The 9,903-nt window shown below is 34.0% G+C and overlaps 3 protein-coding genes across 3 annotated transcripts; 1 reads left to right on the top strand and 2 right to left on the bottom strand.

The window, feature by feature from the left end:
• The first annotated feature begins 595 nt into the window (after window positions 1-595).
• LOC113867781 (protein OSB2, chloroplastic-like) lies at window positions 596-2,974 on the top strand. The gene is made up of 7 exons (XM_027503249.1): window positions 596-885; window positions 970-1,279; window positions 1,366-1,507; window positions 1,585-1,688; window positions 1,780-1,927; window positions 2,211-2,275; window positions 2,378-2,974. The coding sequence occupies exons 1-7, from the start codon at window positions 611-613 to the stop codon at window positions 2,525-2,527; spliced, it is 1,194 nt and encodes a 397-aa protein (XP_027359050.1). The 5' UTR covers window positions 596-610; the 3' UTR covers window positions 2,528-2,974.
• Window positions 2,975-3,590: 616 nt separating this feature from the next.
• On the bottom strand, window positions 3,591-5,647 carry LOC113867855 (phospholipase A2-alpha-like). The gene is made up of 4 exons (XM_027503353.1): window positions 5,332-5,647; window positions 5,198-5,240; window positions 4,986-5,111; window positions 3,591-3,899 (listed from the first exon to the last, which is right to left on the bottom strand). The coding sequence occupies exons 1-4, from the start codon at window positions 5,458-5,460 to the stop codon at window positions 3,724-3,726; spliced, it is 474 nt and encodes a 157-aa protein (XP_027359154.1). The 5' UTR covers window positions 5,461-5,647; the 3' UTR covers window positions 3,591-3,723.
• A 1,470-nt stretch (window positions 5,648-7,117) lies between these two features.
• Window positions 7,118-9,903, bottom strand: LOC113866815 (probable cation transporter HKT6). Its single transcript, XM_027501614.1, has 3 exons — window positions 8,717-9,903; window positions 7,497-7,724; window positions 7,118-7,322 (listed from the first exon to the last, which is right to left on the bottom strand). Exons 1-3 carry the CDS (start codon window positions 9,901-9,903, stop codon window positions 7,118-7,120), a joined length of 1,620 nt encoding a protein of 539 aa, XP_027357415.1.

The following is a 9,903-nucleotide window of genomic DNA, read 5'->3' on the forward strand; positions in this document are numbered from 1 at the left end:
AAACTATTAATTTTATTTTTTATAATATAAAGTTATCAAAATAATAATATAAAATAATTTATATTCTTATTTTATTTAATATGAAAAATTTTAATTGAGAATAAAATTAAAAATTTATGGTATATTACAAATATGTAATGACAAATATTTTAAATTTTAGATTAAAGATTAACAATATTTTATTTATCATTTTATATTCATGAACTAATTTAACAATTAATTATAAAAATTCAAATTTAATCCGTTATTTTTCAACTGTCAACTGATTTATTCACTATTTTTATCAAATACATCTTAAAATTCCAATGTTTGTGATTGATCGAACCATAATTTAGCAAAAGAAAAAAAATTATTTTAAAAGTTTTTTACTTATATTTCTCATTTTCATTAGTTGTTTCAAATCTAAAAAAAAACTAAGAATAAATTGCTTAAGAAATTATAGTTACAAAATAAATTTGATATTTAAAAAATTATGAAGTTACTAAATAACTTAAAATGAAAAATGAAAATAATTGAAATTAATTTTGAGGAGACAGGGAAAGCCCCGCGAGTGAGGGTTTACTAATATAACGGGGCGGAGGAGTGGCTGTGTTTTTTACTGTAACGAGAAATGAACGGTTCAATGCGGCGAGTGTTGGGTGCATTCCACTCGCACTCAACCCTCATTCTTCGTCTTCGATCTTACTCCACTCGCACTCCCACTCTCACGCGCACTCGCAAATCCAAACCTCTTCCTCCGACATTGCGCCCCTCCGATATTCCCTTTCAGCCCAAACTGGCCAACGCCGTGAACCTCATCGGTGAGGTTCACGCGCCCATTCAGTTCGAAACTTCTTCCGACGGCAACACCTGGGCCGCCACTGTTATCACGCGCCAAGACCTCTCGTATTGCCTCTTAATCTCTGGTTTTCATTGTTGAATGTAAGTGTAATTCTGAATGAATTGAACTTGTGTTTGTTTGTGTGATAGAATTGCAGTTATATTTGAGGGTGATTTGGCTCACACTGCTGCTTCCCATCTCAAACAAAATGATTGCATCCATGTTTCTGGACAACTCAGCACTGATCCACCACACTTGCAAAATCCTCAACATCAAACTCATTTTCAGGTTATGGTACAAACCCTCAATTTTGTCCGAGGATACCCTCCACCCCAAGATCAATCTTCGTTTACAAGAAAGTATTTTCATGCCAAGGAAACCGAGGAGCTTCTTCTTGACAAATCTTGGAAGGATCTCCTTCAAAACCCCACTCAATGGTGGGATGTCCGTTCCTCAAAGGTTAGGGATTTTTCTCCTTTGTTCGTTTTGCACCATGCCTCTAGTAGTTGGCATTGCCAATGATCATGCTTTCTTCCTTAATGTAGGAGAATTCAAAGGGTGCAGCTTTTGAAAGTAAGCTGAATGGTGAATTGCTTTTTATCAACAGCTCAACACCCAAATGGCTGCAGGAGAAATTAGAGTCCATGGCAATTGATTTGAAACCTGAGCGACAACAATCGATGATAAGTAAGTATACATGCCTTTAATTGGTTGATTGGGTTGATTGAACATTCCAAAAATTTTGAATTTGGTTTATTTTACAGCTGGTGCAAAGAAAGATCCAGACGCGTCACCGAGTTCTTGGACAGACCTGCTAAACGATTCAAAGCAATGGTGTGATTACCGTCAAAGCAAACTCAATGGATTGGTAGGGAATGATGACTTGTCACCTTGGGTATCTTTTTCGTTTTGATTTATTTATTTGAGGGGATCCTTATATATCTCTATCTACTTAGTAGGTAAATCCGAAGCACCCTGATTTCAAGCACAAGGATAGCAGTGCTGCCCTCTGGCTTAACCAGGTTCCCTCATGGGTTTTGCCTAAACTGAAAGAATTGGAATTTGACGTTCCGGTTGTTAAATCCAAAAATGTAAAGGGCAGTAGAGGTATGCATAAATAACTAACTTGTTCTTAAAGACCATCCTGTGCATCATAATCATAATTGTGTTGCATGATAGAATTGGTACATCTAATTGATTCGATACAATTAATATTTTGGATTTTTGTACCTTGGAGATTCTTTCCATTTTTAGGTTTCCTCTATGTTTTGTGATTGTTTGGTTTTGTAACTTAGGCTTCCTTATGTCCAGTTTCCATTTGACCTTTCGTCTCATTTCTGTTTCATCGCCATATTATGTTTTGATGTACTCATGTCTCAACTTGGTTTAGATGATCAGTCCTGGAATGATTTGATCCAAAATCCAGCTAAATGGTGGGATAATAGATTAGATAAGGTAAACTCATTTTCTTATTTGTCCTTGCATTTTTAAATCTTTACAAGTTTATATCACTTTATTAGATTGTGTATTGAGTTAATAGTTCATTATGATCATCAGAGGAATGCAAAAGCTCCTGATTTCAAGCACAAAGATACCGGTGAAGTGCTTTGGCTTAATGGTTCACCGAGTTGGGTGTTACCAAAATTGCCACCCCCGAAGCCTAAACAAAGTGTAGAAACTGGCAAGAGAAGGACACTGGTTTCCTGAGCATCGGACAGAGAAGAATAAAATGAAATCATTTACCAAGTTGGACTTATCACTTTGCTAATTCTCTCTCCATTGCACCTTCATGTATGAATTTATGCCTTCCTAAAGTTCTGTTTTCTGATATCTTTGTAAAACTTAGTATCTCAAACGGTCGGATACACAGTCGTTGACTTGTAGTCTCTACCAGGCAGATATTAGCTACTCCTGATGTGCCAATGCGATTATCGTCTGAGTTTTTGCTCATCCACTTACGAGGGAAAGCATTATCGCTTAAAAATTACGGAGGTTTTCATGTTCCCAAATTTATGGCTTTGTTCGCATGGCTCATCATCCTCCGAACTAGAGCCCCCCCATCTTGTCGTTGGTGATGAGTTTGGCCTTCTATAAGAAACGTCTAGTCTTGTATGCTATTGAAAAATAAAGAAAATGGGGCACAGAGAAATGAATCAAGATCCGTTAAATTTATAGCTTTTAATCAATTCTTATGCCACTCGGTCATTCGGTGATTGTCTCCCAAATCAATGTCTACTGGTCTATTTAATTTGATAAAAGAAATGCAAAACTCCCATGGATAAAATTTAAACGAGCAATTAATTCATCTTCGATTACTCTGTTGGACACAAGCACCAAACCAACATTGTAGAATAAAAGTTATGCTTGAACACTTCACTCTTCCAGATGGAGTTGGATTCTTAACCATGTGGCTTAACCAATATTACTTTTACTTCATGGCAGTTTACACAGATGAACGTAATTTGTCACATGATAACTGCAAAGGGAATCTCATAAAAGGAAAAATTAATCACATGGAAGACGAAAGAAACAAAAAAAAAATGTTTTGTATATTTGTTGGATGTGGAGGATCAAAGGAATGACCGAATGCGCTTTGAAAAGAAACCAATGAGTAAGGAGGAATGTTGTACGAAAACACCCTTTTCAACATTGTTCTGAAGACTCTATTATGCTTGTTTTGAAATTGTTTTTTTTTTTAATAATCAACCAAGTGTGAGACTTGAACCAGTAATAAACAGTTTGTTAGAAAGGTATACAAAATAGTGCACTGTTAGCATTGCTTATGAATAAATAACGCATTGGAGTTTGACTAATTTGGTAAGAGAATCACTAAAAACAATAGGAAGAATCAGAAAATATCTCCTTTCTTGAGACTTACCTTCACAGACAGACAACATTACTCTCTAAGGCTTGTGGAGAACTCTTCCAGCTAATAAAGCAGCTTCCATCACAGCATGTATAACTTCAACGACATCACCCACATCGCACGTGTTTCCCTTGAATGTAGTTGCCCCTGAGTTCCTAAATTTAGTCATACAGTTTAGGAATGTTTGGCTGCACTCTTGGCTTAGGTAGTCATCTGCATAACATCACAATTAATCCGTAGTTAACATCATTTCCAGGGCAGCCCCTACTCAGCTCACCTTAGATCCACATCCACCCACATAATTCTATAACCTCAATCAACAAGCAAAATTGGCTTTCATTGTTCAAAGAATTATCAAATCTACAGGATTTAGGTATTTGATAAATAGTGGTTCAATATAATTTTTTGAGGGTGCCGGTGTACAAAGTTCAATAAAAGTTAATATCACTAACATGTCCTCATACATATTCTTTGAGTGAAGAAGCAATGGAGTGAGGGTTGTAATCAAGCCAATTAAGTTGGCTAAGGAGGTTCCATTATAAATTTACACTGTTCAGAATTAGTCATAAAAAAAATAAAGTAATTAGATGAAGGGTCATGATTAGCTTCTATTTATGTCCATAAATTTAATGACCTATACAAGACACGCTAATATACAGGTAAAAAATAATTAAGTAAAGAATCCCTATCAGCCAACTACCATCTTTATTTCATTTTAATTGAAGACTTTAAACTAAAAAGATTTCCTCGATTAAATTGCTTTTAACCCTAATTAGTAATGACACCTCCAATGCATAATTGCTTCTCTTCCAACGTAGTCTTTGTTCTAACTCTGTTCGAGTTTCTTATCTTAAAAGTAGAAGCTCCTCTAATGAACTTTTATAGAAATTCTATTTTTAGAGTTGTGTTTGATCTTTCTTGTCCTTTTAAGGGAAAGAGAAGCTCCAAAAATAGCTAGGCGAAACACTACCTAAATCCCTCTTCTTCTCAATTCGCACCATCACCAACATAACACTAGGGGCATTGACTGATACAATTTCCTGCTACATCAATGTAAATATTTAATTACCAATTTACCATCAGAGCTAATTTAGTGAAAATTTCAGTGATGTATTTTAAGAGAATACTAAAAAATAAACACAAACACGGTGCAAAAATGAACCAAATTGAAGATCTAGTTTCGGAAGGGACTTGATAAGCCCAATTGTCAGATCCCATAGAATCTAATAATGGAACTACTCAATCAAATCTGCAATTCAGGTGGATATTTAAAATTAAGAAGGCACTTATAGAACTCACTGTTTTTGGCTTGCACACATTGATCATGCTTCATACAACAAGCATCAAGACCATCACAAGGCTTTTCACCAGGACATCCACTATACAGAAGTCCACAGTACTTGCCATATCTCAGTAACGGAGGCACTGAATTAAACCCTTAATCCAATCAGCTTAATTTTTCATAGGAAGAAATAAAAAACAGTATAATGAGATTAGACATGTTCATGTACCTGAGCAGAAACTTGACTCACACTGTCTGCTACACTCTTTGCTCTGCATATGAATTAATGAATAAAAAATTGTACATGTTACTTAAAACATAATTCATGTGCTTGCAATGGGACAGTATAAACAAGAAGTGTACCACAGAGACAGCCACTCCGGTGGTTTCAGCTCCTATGTTGAGGGCAGAGACAGGAATGGTGAACAAGTTGAAGGCAAAGGTAAAATAACAAAAGAAAAGAGCACACTTGAGTGACTGGGTTGAAACCATTTTTTGGCAACACAAGAACAAAAAAAGATATGAGATTTATTAAAGTTTGTGAAGCTTGGTTTTGCTTAAAGGTTCTGATTTATAGGATGAACAGAGACAACTAGTGAGAGGTGTCAGTGTTAGATTTCAGAAAAACTCAGAAAAAAATGGTGGAGGGTTGGTGGTTTGTTTTGTAGTGTCTCGTGACTGTATTATTGTCATTATTTTAAATTATTATTTTTCTAGCTCTTTTTATGGCCTGCTCTTGTCGTAATTACCAGCATTACAAATTCTTAATGCATTGTAATTGAACATTTTTCGCAACCAATGTACATAAAGTCTTGTGTTGCTTTAATAATCTGTTAGTATTATATTATAATATGATAATGTTGAAAAAATAACAAGACATCAAATTTAATTCTCAAATTAATAATGAAGTAAACAAGCCCTTTTCTGATGGAGGTTGTGTGAATTCTGTCTCATCTATGAACTAATTGGTTGGTACCTATCGTCCATTCAAGACCAAATGACTATTAGTGATGATGAAATTGTATATTAAGTATTTACAAGTATTTTAATATTTTGAATAACTTATTCTTGCATCTTCTAAATTCTATTTTATGTTATCTAAGAAAAAAAATCTATCTGATTTTATGGAATTCTCCAATCTAAGTACGAACCTCGCTTAAAGAAAAATTAATATTAATTCAGACCAGAAATTAAGTCTCTATTTATTTTAGTAATAGAAAAATATTTTTTGTACTGTCAAATAAGAAACACTTGTTCTAGTATAAATTTATGAATGAGATTAATTTGAACACTCATCTTAATTAATTATAATTAATAGTTAAAAACTAAAATCTATCAAAACTAGTTTCAATAAACTATATCATTTCATGTGAACATACGTTTAACATGATTTGAACGGCCTACCCAAACACATGCTAGAAGCCTGTTTATATGTGGTAAGAATCGAAATTTCATCAAAACAAAATTTTTACTTTGTTTTGTCACTTTACCTTTCTAAAACTGTGCATCTTATATTAAGTGATTTTCTAAAAAAGAAAATTGGTTATTTCACAGATAATTTTTACATTTTAATTAGTGAGTGATTTGATTAATTAACTTGTTTATAAAATAAATTATTATGAATATATTGATAACAAATTTTAAAAGAATTAGAAATTAAGCAAATCTAAACATGCGATCAATGAGGAGATGGGCATTAAGACTAGTTTTGCCATGAAACCTGTAAGATTAAGTAATTCTTTTTTCTGTATCGGATGTTGACAGTTTATCTGATTTGTCGTGAATGCTCACCATTTGTCATATCCTAAAAATTTTCCAAAGATGCATGCAAAGGACAAGTCACCTTAAAATATCTACGGATATATAAATTAACATGATTAGAAGTAACATGGCCACTGTAAAGCTTTCCAAGTTAATCCATTGTCTTTCAGCTTTGTTTGTTAATTGCTGGTGGTTCCCTCTTCAATTATCGATGCATGTGTCCCAAATGCAATGGCCTCATTCAACTTAATTAATGACATTTATACATAAATTGGTTAATTTAATTTAGTTATTTTTATAAATAAATACTTGAAAAATAAAAATTTACACTTAATGAAGGAGAGGATGAAATTGAATTGTTTGTATATATGTTGGGTAGAGTTTTGGATCAGAGGAGGTTCCATGCCTTCCCTCCATCCATATTGATATTGAATTTCTTGAGTCTTCCAAAAAACATGACAAATATGAGAATGATCTTTCCCTCATTGCTCCATTTGCCCACAAATCCAATCCACTTGTCTTGGCAGTTTGCTTGTGTATGCAATTGTCGTTCACAACTGTATCCTGTAGTAAATCCTACGTTTCCATATGCACTGTGTATATAATCATATGCATCCAAAATAATGCACACTTAGTTACACACATAAAGAAACTATTCATTTTAAAATGAATGAATGCTATTTTCATACATTCGTTAATTGTTTGGGCTAGCTAGATTCATGATAAGGTTAATATTTAAGATTGGAATTAATAGAAATTAATGTAACCTGGTAACTTCAACGACAATATTGAGGACGCTGAAATTGAGTGGATCCTCCTTCAATTTTTCCCTCTCAGTTATGCAGACGAGTATGATAAATATCACTAAATAGGAGAGTTGAGAGAACATCAAATTCTCCACAATTTTCCCTCTTCTTTTTTTCATCCTCTCATAACTTTCTGAATCCTGCCCCTCATCTTTCATTGGAAGGAAAGACGTGTACGGAGGAAGGTACCTACACAGATACCAGTGGATCCGATTAATTAATTAACAAAAATATATATTTAGGATAAATTAAGTGAAGGGGTTAGAGAAAATATAATTAATAATGTGATGAAAAAACAAATATAAAAAAGTAAATACCAATTATTTTATCCAATAACAACGGAAAGAATGAAAATTAGCAATAGCATGCCAAACAGTCAAATAAATATTCCTCGTGGCTTAGTCACAAAACATTTGAACAAGAGTGATATCTGACCTTTGCTATAATTCCATTATTGTTTGAGCCATATTATTCTACCGACATTTTGACCCATCTTTCATTTTGGGAATAATTGCAATATTAAATAACAATGATTGGGTTATAAAATACAATGGGTGGGGGGAATAAATCGTTTTTCTTTTAATTAAGAAAAACTTGGTTAGAAGTCAAATTATGCGAAATCAATATGTAATTGACAAATGGAAAGATTAGGAGTGTGACAACGGTTCATGGGACTAAAATGATTAACCAATGTTTTATTCCTACAAAGTGAGATAGATGTTATTATTATATATATAATCATTGCCAACGTACATGGAACAATAATGCAGTTTTCAAATGGTACGGTGGTGCATGCAGGAGGAAAATGTTCGATAGACACTTTGGTTGGATAATAACACTGATATATATATTAAAAGTATTTACAAATCATAATTACACGGGGCAAAGTTCATGTAATACATACACGGGGTATTATTTTTTAATTAAAATTAAAGTTTTAATTATCTCAATAATCTGCATAGTACATTAAAGATTAACATATTAGTATTGAAACTCGATACATATTGTAAAAGTGAAGCTCAAATTCTAATTAAAAAGGTAGTATTAACAATATTTATAATAATAGTATTGAAATTTTGTCCAATTTGAATTTAAAACGTTAAAAAAAAAAAATATTTAGCCGCTATAATTAATAAGTTTGGCTTATAAGTAATATTAATTATGGGGAGAGAGAAACTAACATCATCACCACAAATAATAGCAAGATGGCCTGGGATATGATTGACAAGTCCACAACGGTTTCTCCTGTGTGTCTTGAATTAACGCTTTGGAACAAAACGCCAATGAATTTCTGATATGCATTCAACCCCTTCAGAGGTTCTGCACTCCAATCCATTGCGCAAAATAGTATAACTTGTAGCAGAATAAACCCAAAAACAGTGAGTACTAGAAAAACTGAGTAGCGTCCTGGAAGCAAGTGTTTGTACCCAACCTCTTGTGTATTCTTCAGAAGGTACTTACACTCTTTTTTCTTGTGAAATTTCCCCAAAACCCATATTGAAAACCGCAAGCAAGGAGGGAACAACGTGTTCCCAAGAAGGACTTGAGGAATAAGCATAAGAAGAAGACCTGAATTCTTCCTAAACACAACCATGTTTTCGTTTGTTGGAACAAAGCCACAGCCAGAAAAAGTTGAAACTGCCGTGAAAACGGAGAATGTGAACATGTTGAGTCCCTTGTTGTTTAGTACCTCTTTAGCACTTTGAATAGCAACCAGGTAAAGGGTCACCGCAACCACCCCTGTCATGTGGACAAGTACAAGGTAAGCTAGAACCACAAAGCCCAAATATTTCATTGATAAATACCTCAAATTTTCACTTGTAGCACCCAAAGATTGATTGTGGACAGTGGAGGATTTATTAGAATTATCATTTGTGACCATGCCCAGTTCAATCTGATCAACAAGATTTGGAGAACTAAGACTTGCATGAGAAGAAGCGATTTGATCTAATGCGGTTTTGAACCTGAACCTAGAGAAATGGAGTCCTACCATAGAGGTAAAGATCTCACCACCTATGAACATCAAGATGGTCATAATGATTAACTGGGTGTCGGAAAAAACCTCCATTTCAAGCGTGGCCATGCTTGAAACAGTTGTTGCTGACACAGAGGTGAAGAACAAATCTATGTTTTTGGGAATAAAAGATGGTCCTGTTCTGGGCTTAAGAGCCTTGAGAACCCCAAAACCCAACGTAGAAAGGGACACAAAATAGACAATTTGAACCCATAGCGGGTTGGCTCTGCGGAGAAGCAAGCGAAAAAAACATGTTTGTAAGAAAACAATTGATTTGCTAAGACAAGAGATTTTCTGAGTTGAAACGCTACAAAAATGTCGCAGCTTTTTGCCAAAAGAAGCGAACATATTCAT

Source organism: Abrus precatorius, unplaced genomic scaffold (genome assembly GCF_003935025.1).
Source record: "Abrus precatorius isolate BTA unplaced genomic scaffold, Abrus_2018 Scaffold5, whole genome shotgun sequence".
Classification (NCBI taxonomy): domain Eukaryota; kingdom Viridiplantae; phylum Streptophyta; class Magnoliopsida; order Fabales; family Fabaceae; genus Abrus; species Abrus precatorius.

What these genes read in the sequence shown, in the direction of transcription:
- LOC113867781 (XM_027503249.1), top strand. Translation starts at nt 611, where the DNA reads ATGAACGGTTCAATGCGGCGAGTGTTGGGTGCATTCCACTCGCACTCA. An exon ending in AAATGTAAAGGGCAGTAGAG is followed by an intron (nt 1,928 to 2,210) that starts GTATGCATAAAT and finishes AACTTGGTTTAG; the next exon opens with ATGATCAGTCCTGGAATGAT. An exon ending in GGGATAATAGATTAGATAAG is followed by an intron (nt 2,276 to 2,377) that starts GTAAACTCATTT and finishes TATGATCATCAG; the next exon opens with AGGAATGCAAAAGCTCCTGA.
- LOC113867855 (XM_027503353.1), bottom strand. Translation starts at nt 5,460, where the DNA reads ATGGTTTCAACCCAGTCACTCAAGTGTGCTCTTTTCTTTTGTTATTTT. An exon ending in TGAGTCAAGTTTCTGCTCAG is followed by an intron (nt 5,112 to 5,197) that starts GTACATGAACAT and finishes GGTTTAATTCAG; the next exon opens with TGCCTCCGTTACTGAGATAT. An exon ending in ATGTGTGCAAGCCAAAAACA is followed by an intron (nt 3,900 to 4,985) that starts GTGAGTTCTATA and finishes GATGTTATGCAG; the next exon opens with ATGACTACCTAAGCCAAGAG.
- LOC113866815 (XM_027501614.1), bottom strand. Translation starts at nt 9,903, where the DNA reads ATGAATATGTTCGCTTCTTTTGGCAAAAAGCTGCGACATTTTTGTAGC. An exon ending in CTATTATTTGTGGTGATGAT is followed by an intron (nt 7,725 to 8,716) that starts GTTAGTTTCTCT and finishes GTATCTGTGTAG; the next exon opens with GTACCTTCCTCCGTACACGT. An exon ending in ATTGTCGTTGAAGTTACCAG is followed by an intron (nt 7,323 to 7,496) that starts GTTACATTAATT and finishes TTATATACACAG; the next exon opens with TGCATATGGAAACGTAGGAT.